Source organism: Oncorhynchus mykiss, chromosome 10, assembly GCF_057628025.1.
Source record: "Oncorhynchus mykiss isolate SJ-2025 chromosome 10, ASM5762802v1, whole genome shotgun sequence".
Taxonomy (NCBI): Eukaryota; Metazoa; Chordata; class Actinopteri; order Salmoniformes; family Salmonidae; genus Oncorhynchus; species Oncorhynchus mykiss.
In genome coordinates, this window is record NC_143031.1 from 45,476,499 (window position 1) to 45,495,582 (window position 19,084).

At 44.8% G+C, this 19,084-nt stretch overlaps 1 protein-coding gene across 1 annotated transcript; it reads right to left on the reverse strand.

Annotated features, from left to right (window-relative positions):
• Positions 1–674: 674 nt before the first annotated feature.
• On the reverse strand, positions 675–17,510 carry LOC110534028 (transmembrane protein 47). The gene is made up of 3 exons (XM_021618661.3): positions 17,133–17,510; positions 11,999–12,139; positions 675–2,111 (listed from the first exon to the last, which is right to left on the reverse strand). The coding sequence occupies exons 1-3, from the start codon at positions 17,326–17,328 to the stop codon at positions 1,930–1,932; spliced, it is 519 nt and encodes a 172-aa protein (XP_021474336.2). The 5' UTR covers positions 17,329–17,510; the 3' UTR covers positions 675–1,929.
• Positions 17,511–19,084: the final 1,574 nt, after the last annotated feature.

The following is a 19,084-nucleotide window of genomic DNA, read 5'->3' on the forward strand; positions in this document are numbered from 1 at the left end:
ATGGGAGGTCCTGAACTATTTTGCCTCTGGTGTTTGGCCCCACTTTCATCTAGTGGACAGGATGTAGCACTATTAGAGTCTGGTAAAGCCCTGAGAGACCATCAATATCCTGCCAGCCAATACCTCCGAACCTCATTACGCTCCAGCCCAGGAGTCTCATTCCCACGACCCATTTAGCCGTAGATCCACAAGCAGCCACACTGGTAATGTAAACTATAATTGGGTTGCTGCGGCTGTTTCATTCTGGCCTGCGAGGCCCTTGTGTCCTGGGATGTGAGAGAATGGTACAGTAAGAAATTTAGCAAGTGGCTCCCTGCCATGCCATTTCCTCCAAAGCACGGCACCTATCATTTACCCCCCTCCTCCCCTGCTCAGTGGTACATTCCTGTCATAGCTTTGATTGGCTATTTCTGGGCCCGAGGTCTTATGGTAGGGGTGTTAGACAGATTCTACTCGACAAACTAAATGTGTGCAACTATTCAAAGACCCTCTGTTATGTATGTTGTTCAAATGTTTTGTGTTCTTCAATATGAAAAAACGTGAACAGATCCAAAGACTGGAGAAAGACCACCAATTCAATTTGTAAAAGCTCAGTTGACATAACCCAGAGCCAGAGCTATGCAAAAGCTGAAGACTGCTGTATTAATTCAAAACAAATGAGAAACACATGTTCATTTTCGCATATATAACAGTACTGTTTATTTTACACTTCAAATGTAAGGAGCTGGCAAAACCAGCTATGTTTCAGCTATGGAGACACGTAGCTAGGGACTCACCTCTGATCCCATGTTAAGTTATCAGTGTTCAGAAACTGCAATTATCAAACAGCAACACATAAAATATATCTTCCTGTGGGAGATCGGATAGCAACATAAATGATAACATCAATACATCCCTAATTTGATTTGTCACCATGAAATTCTAAACAAACAAAAAAATACACCCAATAAACGGAATGTATACCAATCCCTTATATAAACACCTCAGCTCAGAGGTGAGGGCTCAGATAATCTTTCTTGATCCTCTACGAATGGAGATCCATGGGATGTGCTGTAGAAAGGTTCATAGGTCGAGTGGCCCATCTCTGTCCAAAACCATCTCTGTGCTTTAACAGCTTCACCATCTGTCTGACTGTGGTGGGGGTCTCTGGGAGCCCACTGAGGACAGACAGACACTCTCTCCACACAGCTGTTCCTCCCACTTCATCTCTCCTGTTGATCAGCCAGAGCCAGGAGCCCTGTCTTAGAACAGGTCCTCACACTCTGTCTATAAATAACAGCGTGGAGTGGTGTCTGTGAGATATACTGTATGTAGGTGTCTATGTTGGCAGAGGAAGGCGGTGTGTGTGCATGTGTGTGTATGTTTATGTGTGTGTGTTGTTGTACCAGAGTATGGGTGTGAATAATTATTTGTGTGTGTGTTTGTGTGTGTGTGTGTTGTTGTACTAGAGTATGGGTCTGAATATTTATTTGTGTGTGTGTGTGTGTGTGTGTGTGTGTGTGTGTGTGTGTGTTGTTGTACCAGAGTATGGGCGTGAATATTTATGTGTGTGTGCGTGCGTGCATGCGTGCGTGTGTGTGCGTGTGTGTGCTGTTGTACGAAAGTATGTGTGTGAATATTTATTTGTATGTGTGTGTGTTGCTGTACCAGAGTATGGGTGTGAATATTTATTTGTGTGTGCGTGTGTGTGTGCGTGGGTGCGCGCGTGTGTGTGCGTTGTTGTACCAGAGTATGGGTGTGAATATTTATTTGTGTGTGTGTGTGTGTGTGTGTGTGTGTGTGTGTGTGTGTGTGTTGTACCAGAGTATGGGTGTGAATATTTATTTGTGCGTGCGTGCGTGCGTGCGTGCGTGTGTGTGTGTGTGTGCGTGTGTGACAGAAAGAGCAAGAGAGAGATAGAGAGAGTAGGAGAAGGAGAGAGATGAGGGCTCAGTACATAGCATCCTCATACATGTCCGTCCGGAGGCAGAAGAGGATGCCTCCCCCTAGCATGAAGATGGTAGCTCCCCAGCCCAGTCCGTAGCCCCAGTTGAACTCATGGTAGGTCTGCAGGACGGTCCCATCAATGAACTTGATTGGGTAGAGGACCAGTGCACAGGCCTGAAGGACCACTGAAAGAAAGGGAAAAAAATCTAGATAATAAATCCACAGAAAGATATAAACGTGAACATTTTATAGTTAGACAACGTATGTCTTCTATCTCGGTACACTAATTTAGGGCCCTATAAAATCCACGTTGCCAACAGAATCACAGAATACAGACACTAAAACGGAATTCAACAATATACATTTTTTTTAGGGAAGTAGGAAATCAACTATTGAAATTATTACAACATTCCTTAATATGGCCATGATTATCATAAGACATGAAAAAAATGCATCAATGAGTGCATCAAAGAGGCAATGACAGAAGAATGCCCCTGCCTGTGAGTGCGTGTTTGTCTCCCACTTTGTGTAGCTGTTAGCGATGACGCTAATGTAATGACAACTGTCTTCTGGAAGATGGAAAGGCATTCACAAAAATCTTCTCAATGAAATGTTAACTACAAAGTAGCCTATGCCTACCTGGCATTATGATATCATAATTATTTGCATAAATCCAGTGGCTATTTGTTTTGCAAACTCTGCAATCACATGAGCGCTACAGAAACACCACTAAAGTAACAACAGTCTCTTGCTGCTGCACATTGGCATTAAAGGATAACTACACCCCAAAATCAACATTTCATTTTTTCCAGACCTCAAAAGTGGTCTTCTGATGTGGTTTAAGCATTGTTGTGGACATAGAACACCCAATTGTGGTGTTTTTATACCAAAACAAATTGTAATATCATCATCATCACCATCAAACTAACATGGTCAAAGCACACCAAGACAGTCGTGAAGAGGGCACGACAAAACCTATTCTCCCTCAGGAGACTGAAAAAATGTGGCATGGGTCCTCAGATCCTCAAAAGGTTCTACAGCTGCACCATCGAGAGCATCCTGCCTGACTGGTTGCATCACTGCCTGGTATGGCAGCTGCTTTGCCTCCGACCACAAGCCACTACAGAGGGTAGTGCGTACGACCCAGTACATCACTGGGGCCAAGCTTCCTGCCATCCAGGACCTCTATACCAGGCGGTGTCAGAGGAAGGCCAAAAACATTGTTAAAGACTCCAGCCACCCTTGTCATAGACTGTTCTCTCTGCTACCGCACAGCATGCGGTACCGGAGCGCCAAGTCTAGGTCCAAGAGGCTTCTAACAGCTTCTACCCCCAAGCCATAAGACTGCTGAACATCTAATCAAATGGCTACCCAGACTAGTTGCATTGTCCCCCCCCCTCTTTTACGCTGCTGCTACTGTGTTATTATCTATGCATAGTCACTTAAATAATTCTACCCACATGTAATATCACCTCAATTACACCAGCTAACCAGTGCCCCCGCACATTAACTCTGTACCGGTACCCCCTGTATGTAGCCTCGCTTTTGTTATTTTACTGCTACTCTTTAATTATTTGTTACTTTATTTCTATTTTTTTTAGGTATTTTTCTTAAAACTGCATTGTTGGTTAAGGACTTGTAAGTAAGCATTTCACTATAAGGTCTACTACACCTGTTGTATTCGACGCATATGACAAATTAAATTAAATTTGATAAAAACAAATTTTGTAGGGCCCTACTATTTGAGATCTATTCTGGTAAAAGGGAACCAGCTAGCCTTGCTGTATGAATGAATGACTACCTGTGTGCAGGTAAAGAGCTAGTGATGCCAAGAATGCTGATGGGAAACTGGAGCCACGTGCGAGTCAGAGTTGGGACAACAGCCAGGCTCGGAGAGGGGTGATAGATACCCCCAACCAGCCGCTACCCAGGGGGTCCTATCACACCCCCTCCCCTCAATGTCCTCTACACTCTACAAACCCTGTTCCTCCTCCTGGGTTCCCCTCACACTCTCTGTGCCCCTCCTTCAGAGACCCAACAGCTGCTAATTACTGCAGCCAGCAGCCAACAACAAACCCACCCGCCCATGCTCCACTACACAGTAAACAAACATACTACTGCATCCTGTATCCAATCTCTGGTTCTCTAATGAAGTTCTAATGCATCCTCCTTAGGTTGCCACTGAGAAACACTCTACCATATGGTTGTGTCAGAGCTTCACTAGCCTTTACTGACCACGGCCTAAATATAGGATTATTGTATTGAACAATTCTGAACTGAACTGAAGTCTGTAAGTAAAAGCCTATTATAATTCAAACTCGTTGTGAGCTTATACTGTCAAGTGGCCAAAGCCCATAACCCTGAACTTCCAAAGAAAAGGAAAAAGTGTGCTTTTATAACCTGTGACGTTGTGTTCCACTGGACTGTGGTCGGAACTGTGGTGGCAGAGCTTAGAATAGAAAACACATTGGGTCACACTAAAATATCCCTATGGCGACCGAACTTTCATTGTGTGTATCCCGTGTTACCATCTCTCTGTGTACTTTGTATGTGGAGTAAGAAAGGTTTGACGCACTCGTTGCCACACAGTTGTTAAGACTGTCGTAAGGATCCGCGAGTGTCCTGTTCATAGTCACCAATGTCAGTCGATTGAACTTTGTTAGAAGACCAACACAGACATAACTATTAACTTTAGGATTCACATTAGGTAACCTCATCCGTCACATCACATTCCGAGTCAACACATTCCTAATGAATATATTTAAGAGCAGGAAAGCAGTCACTGTGTTGGGCAATGAATCAGAGTGAGTGTTGGTCCGTCTGTGTGTGTACTCACGTATGTGCGGTGAGGCTTCCTCCTACTTTTATGGTCAAACAGTAAGGCGTCAAGTTGAAAGAGGGGGAGAGGAAATACCACACGGTGGGCTCTCTAGACATAAAGTTAACTACTGTTCCTTTTCTCTATTAAAACCTGTGTGTATGTGCACGTGTGAGTGTGCATATATGTCGACTGACGCAGAGAGGGGACATTGTGAAATTTACTGAGACTCCACCTGGAGGAAAAGAGGTGAAGAGGCGTGAGACATAAGCTCAGGAACGTGACTGTTCACAGAGGCCAGGCTAAGGCGGCTGGGCTGGGGCCGTACTTCTGGCCAGCAGACAGGCACAACAATGACTCTCAGCCTTTCTCTCTGACTGGGGGCATTTACACAGCCCCCCTGCCCCCTCCATCCTGTGACTGAAGGCTCTCCTGCATAAGGAGACCTTTATCCTTAACAGGCCTGAAAGCAATTACAGAGAGGGAAAGAAAACACTGCATCTCCCACATTTCTCAGCAAATGACAAATGGCGAAAGCCTCAGACATCTACCACAATCTATCCCTCCACATACTGGTGCTACAGTATAGGAGACTTCTAGGCTGTTTTGGCTTTTTATAAGAGCAACTGGCTAAGTAACTAGCTGATGAAACCAATGGTTGCTTGTATACATCCTGACACCTGTCTCTCAATGGACTTCAAGCAGAACATTTCCAAGCAGAAAGATACAGTGCATTTGGAAAGTATTCAGACCCATTCACTTTTCCCTACATTTTGTTACGTTAGAGCCTTGTTCTACAATATCAAATAATTATTTCACACCATACCTAGGTGTCTGGTTAGACTGTAAACTCTCCTTCCAGACTCACATTAACCATCTCCAATCCAAAATTAAATCTAGAATCGGCTTCCTATTTCGCAAAACAAAGTATCCTTCACTCATGCTGTCAAACATATCCTCGTAAAACCGACCATCCTACCGATCCTCGACTCCGGCGATGTCATTTATAAAATAGCACTCTACTCAACAAATTGGATACAGTCTGTCACAGTGCCATCCGTTTTGTCACCAAAGCCCCATATACTACCCACCACTGCGACCTGTACGCTCTCGTTGGCTGGCCCTCACTTCATACTCGTCGCCAAACCCACTGGCTCCAGGTCATCTACAAGTCTCTGCTAGGTAAAGCCCCGCCTTATCTCAGCTCACTGGTCACCATAGCAGCACCCACTCATAGCACGCGCTCCAGCAGGTATATCTCACTGGTCACCCCCAAAGCCAATTCCTCCTTTGGCCGCCTTTCCTCCCAGTTCTCTGCTGCCAATGACTGGAACGAACTGCAAAAATCACTGAAGCTGGAGACTCATATCTCCCTCACTAGCTTTAAGCATCAGCTGTCTGAGAAGCTCACAGATCACTGCACCTGTACATAGCCCATCTGTAAACAGCCCATCCAACTACCTCATCCCCATACTGTATTTATTTATTTATCTTGCTCCATTGCACCCCAGTATCTCTACTTGCACACTCATCTTCTGCACATCTACCATTCCAGTGTTTAATTGCTATATTGTAATTACTTCGCCACCATGCCTATTTATTGCCTTAACGGAGTTATCTTACCTCATTTGCACTCACTGTATATAGACTTTTTGTTTTATTTTTTCCTACTGTATTATTGAATGTATGTTTTGTTTATTCCATGTGTAACTGTGTTGTTGTATGTGTCGAACTGCTATGCTTTATCTTGGCCAGGTTGCAGTTGCAAATGAGAACTTGTTCTCAACTAGCCTACCTGGTTAAATAAAGGTGAAAAAAGATTATATATATATATATATATATATTACACACAATACCCCATAATGACAAAGTGACAACATTGAAATGTGACTTGTTTCAGGAAACTAGGAGTATGTCGCGGGTCACTACTTCACAGGAGAGCCATTTGAACGTAAACTTGTTTTTTTTTATCAAAATGTGTTTTTTGGCAGAAATGCCTTCTGGAACATGTGAACTTTCATGTGCCTTAATAACAAACTTGTATGCCATCTTTAAATACGAGCCTAGTTGATTTAGCCACAGAAAAAGTCAGCAACCTTCCCGTTAGCAATGATTGACTGAGATAATGAGTGGGCTGGACATGCCAAGAGATGAGTTTGGATTGGTCTGCCTTGTGGCACGCTTCTGTCTATTTGAGCTGGTAAGAATGTGGAGGTAATCCTGTCTAACGCTGCTTTAAAAATATATATATATTGCGTAGTAGAACTGCATAAGTGTTCCTCTCCACTTTCTGGAGGACCGAGTTTTGAAATCAGTGGAATTAGATTATGATAGCTAAGGAGATGGAGAAAACACCTGTCTCCGGATTACATCTTCAAACTAAGGGCAACCATGGCATCCGTGACAGAGAGGGAGAAGTGTCCAACCATGTATATGGGTAAGATAGTCTAGCTAGCTACATTTTCAGATATTACACGTTTCTAGTTTTGTCAGAAAGTCATTTTAATTTCAAGCTAATGTTAGCCGGCTGGCTCGCTAGCTAGCTAATGTTAAGTTAACGTTATGTGTAAGATCTGTGTAGCAATATTATTCGTATCTCAGAGCCATTTGCTTTGCTAGTTATAGCCTAATGTTAGCTAGCTAATATTAAACCTGGTTGGTTAGCTACCTGCAGATTAATTGAGGGTAGTAACGTCATGAGTTGAGATTATGGTTCATTGATTAGCTAGCTAGCTACCTACATGTCTTAACAAAAGACTCCACTGTGCAAGTATCCATTTCAATAGAATGTTCATGACGCCACTGCGACAGCTGTTGATAGACATAGCTGGGAAATTCACTCTGGCTACCTACTCTGATTTCAGAGCACTCTCGTCTGAGTCTGCCAGAGCACAGAATAACTGACGAATTTACGAACGCTCAACACCTGTTGAATATGGCCGGTGTCAGTAAACGTTGGCAAAAAAAAGTTAATTGTTGCCAGCAGCACATGGTCAGAGTGAGCTGTTCTCTCATTTGTGTCTGGCAGTAGCTAGCAAGCTTGCCAACGTTAGCTAGTTAACTTGGTTGCTTGACTGCTGTTGTTAGGACAGAACGCTCGGATCAACCCTTAAAGAGATGGTTGGGGCAAAAGCTTAAGAGGGTGTGAACGATGCTGAATGGGTGTAGGCAAAGAAGAGCTCTCCAGTAGGTGTACCAAAACATTCAAAGGCCATTTTCCTCAACTGTAGTGTATGATATACAATTTTCTTGCTCTGAGTCTCTACTTGTATTCAATGTAAAACACACCATTTCAAATGTTGCTATATAAGACCAAAGCGAGCAGATCGGTCACAAATACCTTATTTACATAAGTATTCAGGCCCTTTGCTATGAGACTCGAAATTGAGCTCAGGTGCATCCTGTTTCCATTGATCACCCTTGAGATGTTTCTACAACTTGATTGGAGTCCACCTGTGTTAAATTCAATTGATTGGACATGATTTGGAAGGCACTCACTTGTCTATATAAGGTCCCACAGTTGACAGTGCATGTCAGAGCAAAAACCAAGCCATGAGGTGGAAGGAAATGTCCGTAGAGCTCAGAGACAGGATTGTTTTGAGGCACAACCCTGGGGAAGGGAAGCAAAAAATGTCTGCAGCATTGAAGGTCCCCAAGAACACAATGGCCTCCATCATTCTTAAATGGAACAAGTTTGTAACCACCAAGACTCTTCCTAGAGCTGGATGCCCAGCCAAACTGAGCACTGGTCACTCTGACCGAGCTCCAGAGTTCCTCTGTGGAGATGGGAGAACGTTCCAGAAGGACAACTATTTCTGCAGCCCTCCACCAATCAGGCCTTTTGGTAGAGTGGCCAGACGGAAGCCACTCCTCAGTAAAAGGCACATGACAGCCTGCTTGGCACATAAGGACTCTCAGACCATGAGAGTCTCTGGTCTGATGAAACCAAGATTGAACTCTTTGGCCTGAATGCCAAGCGTCACGGCTGGAGGAATTCCCCAAATACAGGTGTGCCAAGCTTGTATCATCATACCCAAGAAGACTCGAGGCTGTAATCCCTGCCAAAGGTTCTTCAACAAAGTACTGAGCAAAGGGTCTGAATACTTACGTAAGTGTGATACTTCCGTTTTGTATTTTTAATAAATGTGCAAAACTGTCTAAAAACCTGTTTTTGCTTTGTCATTATGGGGTATTGTGATGTCATTATGGGGTATTGTGATGTCATTATGGGGTATTGTGGTGTCATTATGGGGTATTGTGGTGTCATTATGGGGTATTGTGATGTCATTATGGGGTATTGTGATGTCATTATGGGGTATTGTGGTGTCATTATGGGGTATTGTGGTGTCATTATGGGGTATTGTGTGCAGATTGATGAGGGGAAAAAACAACTTAATCCATGTTAGAATAAGGCGGTAACGTAACAAAATGTGGATAAAGTGAAGGGGTCTGAATACTTTCCAAATGCACCATATGTGTTCAGGCCTGGGAAAGTGCAGGGAGTGGGAGCAAAGGTGTTTGTTTTCATTCTATATAAACGTAATAACAGGGTGCCTGTCTGTTAAATAAGAAAGTTTCAAATTGGGGAATGTTGGGGAATGTGGGACTGAGTACAAACCAGGTAAAGGCTGTTGTCACTGCTCCACCATTGTTTTCAAACCACAAGACTGACTGACTGACTGCACACTGCTCTATTCCTGACCTCACACATACAAACACACACACTCGTTTTCATTACAAGAACAAACAGCAAAAAGCGATGTTGGTTTTAATATTGCTTCCTTATGGCTTACTGTGCTTGTCCTCTCTGTGGATGCTTTATATGGTGATGCATTGGTAGTAATATCCAGCCGTTGATTTGCTACAGTTCACAGAAGAGAAATAAAAAAGTATTGTGAAATGAGTATGTTTTGAACAATTAGTTAGTTTTAAGAGTTAAATGCTCCACAGCACTGTTATTCCGGCATGGCCTCTTAATTGTGTTTTGACTGAGCCTGAGAAGGAGAGGCCTAGTGAAGGAGAGAGCAGAGAAAAAGGGGGAAAGAGAGAGAGAGCAGAAAATGAAAGAGAGACCATTGAGAGGGGGAGAGAGAGAAATAGAGGGCAGAGAGAGGGAAGAGAGTGAGCAGAGAGTGGGGGCAGAGAGAGGCGGGGCAGACTGAGCAGAGAGAGCTGTGGGAGAATTCATCTCTTTCTTCATGGATATTATCCATGAGGGAATACATTCCTCTCTTCATTGGTAACTGTGCAAATTCTGCGGCTGCTTTTTCTTGGCACGCATCAGCCTGCTTTCTGGGTCTCAAAGCACCACAAAAATAGTTCTCACCCACAACTCCCCTCTCACCCCCCCCCCCCGCCCTCTCCTTCTCCACCCTCACAGTCTCAGTCAGTGTCTATTTAGCTTTGTGCAAACAACTTGACTATGACCTCAAATGGTGAATTCTGTCTGTATGGAGACCAATGCGGTATGGGGAAAGAATTTACACTGTATCTCCATGTTGTGCCTACGTGAGAAAGCTGTTCATTGACTACAGCTCAGCGTTCAACACCATAGTCCCCTCCAAGCTCATCACTAGGCTAAGGACCCCGAGACTGAACACCTCCCTCTACAACTGGATGATGGACTTCCTGACGAGCCGCCACCAGGTGGTGAGGGTAGGTGACAACACATCCGCCAAGCTGACCCTCAACACAGGGGCCCCTCAGGGGTGCGTGCTTACTCCCCTCCTGTACTCTTTGTTCATTCAGGACTGCGTGGCTGCGCATGATTCCAACACCATCATTAAGTTTGCTGACGACGATGAGACAGTGGTAGGCCTGATCACGGACAACGATGAGAGAGCCTATAGGGAGGAGGTCAGAGACCTGTGGTGCCAGGACAACAACCTCTCCCTCAACGTCCGTAAGGCAAAAGAGCTGATCGTAGACTACAGGAAACGGAGGTCCGAGCATGCCCCCATTCACATCAATGGGGCTGTAGTGAAGCAGGTCGAGAGCTTCAAGTTCCTCGGTGTCCACATCACTATGGATCTGTCATGGTCCACATACTGTCACACCCTGATCTGTTTCACCTGTCTTGTGCTTGTCTCCACCCCCCACCAGGTGTCTCCCATTTCCCCCCCATTATCCCCTGTGTATTTAAACCTGCGTTTTCTGTTTGTCTGTTGCCAGTTCAACTTGATTTGTCAGGTCTTACCAGCGTGTTTCCCGTTTCTACTGTCCTCAATGTTTTGTCTTCTAGTCTTCCCGGTTTCTGACCTTTCTGCCTGTCCTGACCCTGAGCCTGACTGCCTGACTGCCCTCCTGTACCTGCCTGACTCTGACCTGGTTCACAAACCTCTGCCTGCCCTCGACCTGCCTTTCGCCTGCCCATTTGTTATATTAAATATTCTGAGAATCAAACTATCCACCTCCTGTGCCTGCATCTGGGACATATCCTGAGTTGTGATACACACACACCAATACAGTCGTGAAGAGTGCATGACAACACCTCTTCAGGAGGCTGAAAAGTTTTGGCATAGGCCCACAGATCCTCAAAAAGTTCTACAGTGGGACCATTGAAAGCATCTTGACTGGCTGTATCACCTCTTGGCATGGCAACTGCTTGGCATCCAACCGCAAAGCGCTAAAGAGGGTAGCTCATCACTGGGGCCGAGCTCCCTGCCATCCAGAACCTCTATACCAGGCGGTGCCCTAAAAATGGTCAAAGACTCAAGCCACCCAAGTCATAGACTGTTCTCTCTGCTACCCTACGGCAAGTGGTACCGATGAACCAAGTCTAGAACCAACAGGACCCTAAACAGCTTCTACCGCAAGCCATAAGACTGCTTAAATAATTAATCAAATTGCTACCGGGACTATCTGCATTGACCCTTTTTGCACTAATTTCTTTTGACTTATCACATACGCTGCTGCTACTGTTTATTATCTATCCTACATATCTACCTCAGTTACCTCATACACCTGCACAGAGATTCAGTACTGGTACCTTGTGTATATAGCCAAGTAATCGTTACTCGTTGTTTATTCATTATTATTTTAATTATTACGTTATTACTTTTCTATTATATCTCTATTTTCTTTCTGCATTGCTGGGAACGGCCCGTAAGTAAGCATTGCACTGTTAGTCTACACCTGTTGTCTACCAAGCATATGATGGTTAAAATGTGATTTGATTTGTATGTGATTGTGTTGTGGCGCAGTATGACCCTGTATGGTGTCGGGTTTGTGATAGTTCAAGTTTGGTGGACTCACCTGCAGCGAACATGAACACGGCTACTGTGCGGTAGTGCTGTCTGTGTGTCCCCCGGCACAGGGAGACGAGGGCCACCAGGAAGGCCACCAGAGTCACCGCAGCACCAGCCAGCAGCAACACAAGGGTGGCTATCTGCCAGTCTGCAGGAGGAGACACATGTTACAAATGACCATCACCAACATTGATTCATAGGGTACTCCTGTTCTAATCACTCAGTGAATTACAATCTATGTATACAAAAGTATGTGGACACCCCTTCAAATTAGTGGATTCTGCTATTTCTGCCACACCCATTGCTGGCAGGTTTATAAAGTCGAGCACACAGCCATTGCCATAGATACACTTTGGCAGTAGAATGGCCTTACTGAAGAGCTCAGTGACTTTCAACGTGGCACCGTCATAGGATGCCACCTTTCCAACAACTCAGTTCATGACATTTCTGCCCTGCTAGAGCTGCCACGGTCAACTGTAAGTGCTGTTATTGTGAAGTGGAAACGTCTTGGAGCAACAATGGTTTCGCCGCGAAGTGGTAGGCCACACAAGCTAACAGAGCGGGATTGCTGAGTGCTGAAGCACGTAGCGCATAAAAATAATCTGTCCTCGGCTGCAACACTCACTACCGAGTTCCAAACTGCCTTTGGAAGCAACGTCAGCACAATAACTGTTTGTCGGGAGCTTCATGAAATGGGTTTCCATGGCAGAGCAGCAGAGCAGCAGCACACAAGCTTAAGATTACCCTGCACAATTGCATACGTAGGTTGGAGTGGTGTAAAGCTCGCCACCATCGGACTCTGGAGCAGTGGAATCGCCTTCTCTGGAGTGATGAATCACTCTTAACCATCTGGCAGTCCGACGGACGAATCTGGGTTTGGCCAATGCCAGGAGAACGTTACCTGCCCCAATACATAGTGCCAACTGTAAAGTTTGGTGGATGGTCTGCGGCTGTTTGGTCTGGGGCTGTTTTTCATGGTTCGGGCTAGGCCCCTTAGTTCCAGTGAAGGGAACTCTTAACGCTACAGCATACAATAATATTTGAGACGATTCTGTGCTTCCAACTTTGTGGCAACAGTATGGGGAAGGCTCTTTCCTGTTTCAGCATGACAATGCCCCCATGCACAAGGCGAGGTCCATTCAGAAATGGTTTGTCAAAATCAGTGTGGAAGAACTTGACTGGCCTGCACAGAGCCCCGACCTCAACGCCATCGAACACCTTTGAGATGAATTGGAATGCTGACTGCGAGCCAGGCCTAATCCCCCAACATCAGTGCCCGACCTCTCTAATGCTTCTTTGGCTAAATGGAAGAAAGTCCCCGCAGCAATGTTCCAACATCTAGTGGAAAGCCCTCCCAGAAGAGTGGAGGCGGTTGTAGCAGCAAAGGGGGGACAAACTCCACATAAATGCCCATGATTTTGGAATGAGATGTTCCAAACATGTAGTGTATGACTGTATGGTGGAATTGAATAGATCCCGCATAAACTCAGACCAGTGATGAGAGACAAGCAGGAAACAAATAGCCTACTGCTCTTGTTACAACTCAAAACACGTGTGTGTGTGTGTGTGTATTTGTGGTCAAGAAAGAGTTTAAAATTCCCCAACATTCACAGTTCTCTCTAGTGTTTTAATTTAGACAGCGAAGGGAGCTTGATCCACAGAGCTACTTCAAACATGCTCACTTGACCACGTGCAAAACCCTTGCTTCAATCTCATCCATCCATCCAATCTGCCTCTCCTCTGTCCAGGTTCTGGCTGTGCAGACATAGCCATGATGCAGCCTTCCAAAATCCAGCTGACTGTTCAGTTCTCCCGCAGGTCTGTTGCGTCTCGGTTGGCTGGCTCGCCTCAGAGAACAGAGAGAAGCTCCACTGGAGGCAGTTAATGAGCTCCGCTCTGTCATGTCTTTCTCTGCCCCCAGGTCCCAGGTCACTGTCTCCTTTGTCTCCTGTAGTGTTAACCCCACCATGCCCCTGCACCCAGACGCCCTGGTCCTAATGAGCTCCGCCAGGCAGGCAGGCGTTCTCTCTCTCTGCCCAGGGACAGGGTTATCTCTTAGGGACCGCCTCACATTCAGCCCCCCCCCCCCCTTCTCCACATTACACCACAACAACAGAGGGAAAGAGCTCTATCACAGCAGCTCATTATGTGACAGGTGTTTGTCTGACAGCACGCTCCGCAGGGTTGTTACAAAACAGAAACATCCGGTTTTCAGGAGAAAAGTTAGAGAGGCTGTGATGCCACTTGTTTACAGTCTCCGGTGAAACATATAGCGGATGACTATAGATAGTGCCTGTTTGTCTTCGAGATGAAGTTCTTGCCACAAAGTTGCAAGACACCACATACCAATTTTGTTGGCGTCAGCTTTGTCGGAGATTCCATTGCCGCTAGATAACGCTATCTAATATCTAGCTCTCTGAAGTTGTTTCCATCCGGAATATTAACCAGGCGACACTCCATCTTAACTCTTATTTACTGTATTGGTTGAACAGTGCAGAAGAGAACCTCCCCTACTGTTTTTTTCTTCTTTTAGTCTGACAGAGACAGACCATCAAGCTTGGAAAGGGTGTGGCTGGCTGGGCACCACATGGGAGGGCACTGAACTAAGATCGAGGGTCCTATCAGAGGAGACCGCCAGGGTTAACCTGCCTCTCCTGATCACAGCACCCATATGGTGTCCGCTCTGCTCTGTGCTGGAGCCTGTGCTGGCTGCAGTGGCAGTAGCATCCTCACTGAGGCTTTCCCTAACAGCACATTCTACTCTGCTGGGAGGCTCAGCCAAAACAGCTACTGAGAAACAGTAGAGGAGAGGGATGAAACTAAGGAAGCAGCAAGTAATGTTCCAAGAAACCAACATTAGAGCTCCACAGTGGAGATGTCATAATACCCATAGAACCTAGAGGTCAAATAGGGAAATGGTTTAAATCGTTTTTCCACCATTCATTTTTCCCTTAGGGGATTTTAGTAGCACTTAAAATAATGACTGTGTTTCATGTAGGGTTACCGTGGTAACATAAAAAAAACAACAAGGTCGAATCATGACATCAGTGATCTTCAGGTCGGAGCTCTAGAAAGAGGCCAGAGTGCCTGACTTGGAATTCTGAGTTGGATGACCGTTCAAAACTTATTTTCCCAGTCGGAGACTGTTTTTTTCAGAGTTCCCAGTTGTCTTGAACTCACCGAAGTCTGATATTTCCCAGTTCCAAGTTTCCAGTTGTTTTAAACATGACTCAGTAGTCATGCTGGATTGACAGCATGGCCAATGTATTCAACATTTTCTGACCCATGGTATTGCATGTGAATGTTTATCCTTTTAAGCTTGGAAAAGAGACCCTTAAACCCAAACTTGGACCACACACCCTCTTCACTGAATAGCAGGGGAAGCAAAATAGTGATTGCTTTGCAATGCTTAGAGTTAGCAACTGAAATTGCGATTTCCAACTTGTTGGGTAATGTTTATGTCCAATGGCCGATGAGCACTGATACATTTTATTTATATTTTCTCTTCATATGACAAGGATTGAAAAGGATTTGCCAGCAGATTGTCAACATGATTCATGATGGTGACTGCTTGTCTAGCTTGCTACTGTTGACAAGATTTTGCATGTATGATATTGACACAATAAGTCCAATAAAAGCTAAGGTAACTTGATTTGACATTATTTTATATGTGGCCAATGACCTTGATCCTTCTTGGATGGGCACTTCTAATGTAAATCTATGGCAGTATCCAAGGGGGCTTGAACTTTTTAGCTTTCCTTGTAGATTTTGCAGAGACTAGTGTCCCCATGAGTGACAGCACACTGAGCCAATTACGGCGCAACTAGAGAAGATTACCAACCACCTGCCTTGAATGAGGGGTTGCCACTGACCCTAAATATATGGCTTAGGCCTATGAACTTTTTAGCTTTCCTTGTAGATTTTGCAGAGACTAGTGTCCCCATGAGTGACAGCACACTGAGCCAATTACGGCGCAACTAGAGAAGATTACCAACCACCTGCCTTGAATGAGGGGTTGCCACTGACCCTAAATATATGGCTTAGGCCTATGAACTTTTTAGCTTTCCTTGTAGATTTTGCAGAGACTAGTGTCCCCATGAGTGACAGCACACTGAGACAATTACGGCGCAACTAGAGAAGATTACGAACCACCTGCCCTGAATGAGGGGTTGCCACTGACCCTAAATATATGGCTTAGGCCTATGTCGGAATGCGTGAGAACCCCCCCCCCCCCCCCCCCCCTCCCAGATGGCAAGTCATGGGGACTAATTGCTCAGCAATACAACACTGCTGAGAAAGAGAACTTCACAACACTGCTGAGAAAGAGACTTCACATTACAACCGCAACAAACTGTGGCGACACTCAAAGAGAATAGCCTCAGATAGGCCTAAACATCTACTTGTATCACGATAATCACTCACAGAAGTGGTACGCACTGATTGGCAGGGCGGGAGCAAAAATATTTAGTCTGGATACCAGTCTTCTTAGCTAACATATTCCACTCATGACAGGAGTGGCAATGAGTGGAATGTAATAGTGGCAAGTGGCAAAGAGCGGAATAGTTTACCCGAGATGCAACCAGGCTACAAAATATTGTCCCTGGAAAGCAAGTGTTGCAGTAGACATGTATCAACGGAGCCGGAGCGATGTTGAACAAGCTAATTACAGTACATTAACAATTGGTCCATTGTTGAGCTCTTCATCCATGACCTACATACAGTAGAAATTCACCGTAAATTCCAGGTATTTCTCTCACTATAATCCGATTGCTTTACACATTCAGTCTGTATCCATCTGGACCAGTCTTATAGAGTGTATGTGTATGCTATAGAACTTCAACAAGGTTGTGAAAGGGAAAAAACTGCACCAATTTCTAGGCCATGTTTTATAGAGTTTGTAATAGATAATGAGCCTTAAGAGCAGGGGTGAAAGCATGAAAAAATGCCAATATCACCATTTGTGGGTTCCTATAGTGATAGTCCCCCGTCATTCGCTGCCAAAATACTTCTACATTATTTTGGGAGTCAAGGATTATAACTCATTTTGGGGATCCCTTTTCATCTGGATAGAAAACCACTTGAAATGCATCATTTACATCAAAAGTAAGAAGAATTTTAGTAGGAAAAAAATAGCTTCTTACCAGATTTGAGGGTGGAAAGGCATCTCCAGCCAGAATCTTTTTCGGTGCATGATTCCCATAGCGACAAAGAAAACCGCTCTGCGGTTACCCAGGCGGGACTCAATAACGCTACAATGTCCAGACACAATGCCAGAAAGACACAAAGTAAAGCAATCAACTTGAATGGTCTGAAAACGTACACTTCATTTACAGACATGTTTTCATATTAAGTTTACTTCGATCCACGCGTGTTGAAATAGAGCAGAGGAGAAAAGCTGTGACAGCGTCCTCCAGCACCCTCAATCCGAAAGTTCAGAATCGACTGTAGCGAGTTGGGATGAAAACCCTGATTGAAGTCCTCTCTCCTCCTCGCGTCTGTCTGTGCGCACAATGCGCTTTACTTAGATCCCGTGCTCCCCCGTCTGGTCAACTGATATGACATTGGCTGTTAACTGGAGCACAATGAACCTAATAGATTTGGTGAACTATTCTACGATATACAATCCACCACTGCACACTGTACATACATTAGGTTATATTGAATCACATCAAGGGTGGACTTTGGCCCTGGAGTGGATTTTGTCGTTATTCAACTGCATTTGTCCTTTCATTGAAACATGTTCTGGCTCTTATGGTAACTTTGCAGTGTAAATACTGTATATTGGATTTATTTATTTAACCTTTATTTAACTAGGCAAGTCAGTTAAGAACAAATTCTTATTTACAATGATGGCCTATAAACCTAGTCCTGGCCATTACTGAATATGTCAGAGCAGGAGCATAAAAGGCATTTTGATGATGATGAGAGGTGGGCTTTGTCTCTATGGCTGATGAATTATTGAGAGAGCGGGAGAGGGAAAGGGAGAGCGAGACGAGAGAGGGAAAGAAAAAGCAAGCGAGACACACATAGGAGAACCATGGAACAACCACAGACGTACAAATATCATCACCAGACATCTGGTACTCTTCTGGACAGTGCCTATCTGTAAGTCAAGACCCGGTCTGCATAGGTGGCTGGTGACTTCAATATGCAGGTCTAAACTTGTGTTCACACAGTGGCTCCAGAGTGGTGGATTAGAACTCTCAGACATTTTAACTACTATATCTGCCCCACTTGAGTCCCTGTTTAATCATACACTATATAAACAAAAGTATGTGGACACTCCTTCAAATGAGTGGAATCGGCTATTTCAGCCACACTCGTTGCTGACAAGTGTATAAAATCGAGCATACGGCCATGCAATCTCCATAGACAAACATTGTCAGTAGAATGGCCCATACTGAAGAGCTCAGTGACTTTCAATGTGGCATCATCAAAGGATGTCACCTTTCCAAAAATTCAGTTAGTCAAAATTCTGCCCTGCTAGAGCTGCCCCGGTCAACTGTAAGTGTGGTTATTGTGAAGTGGAAACGTCTAGGAGCAGCAAAGGCTCAGCCGCGAAGTGGCTGCACACAAGCCTAAGATCCCCATGCACAATGTCAAGCGTTGGCTGGAGTGATGTAAAGCTTACCACAATTGGACTCTGTTGGAGTGGAAACGCGTTCTATGGAGTGATGAATCACGCTTCACCATCTGGCAGTCCAATGGACAAATATGGGTTTGGTGGATGCCAGGAGAACACTACCTGGCAGAATGCATAGTGTCAACTGTAAGGTTTGGTGGAGGAGGAATAATAATAGTTCTAGTGAAGGGAAATCTTAACGCTACAGCATACAATGACATTCTAGACAATTCTGTGCTTCCAACTTTGTGGCAACAGTTTGGGGAAGGCCCTTTCCTGTTTCAACATGACAATGTCCCAGTGCACAAAGCAAGGTCCATACAGAAATGGTTTGACAAGATTGGTGTGGAAGAACATGACTAGCCTGCACAGAGCCCTGATCTCAACCCCATCCAATACCTTTGGGATGAATTGGAACGCTGACTGCGAGCCAGACCTAATCGCCCAAAATCAGTGCCCGACCTCACTAAT

What these genes read in the sequence shown, in the direction of transcription:
- LOC110534028 (XM_021618661.3), bottom strand. Translation starts at nt 17,328, where the DNA reads ATGTCTGTAAATGAAGTGTACGTTTTCAGACCATTCAAGTTGATTGCT. An exon ending in CCTTTCCACCCTCAAATCTG is followed by an intron (nt 12,140 to 17,132) that starts GTAAGAAGCTAT and finishes CTCCTCCTGCAG; the next exon opens with ACTGGCAGATAGCCACCCTT. An exon ending in CGTGTTCATGTTCGCTGCAG is followed by an intron (nt 2,112 to 11,998) that starts GTGAGTCCACCA and finishes CCTTTCTTTCAG; the next exon opens with TGGTCCTTCAGGCCTGTGCA.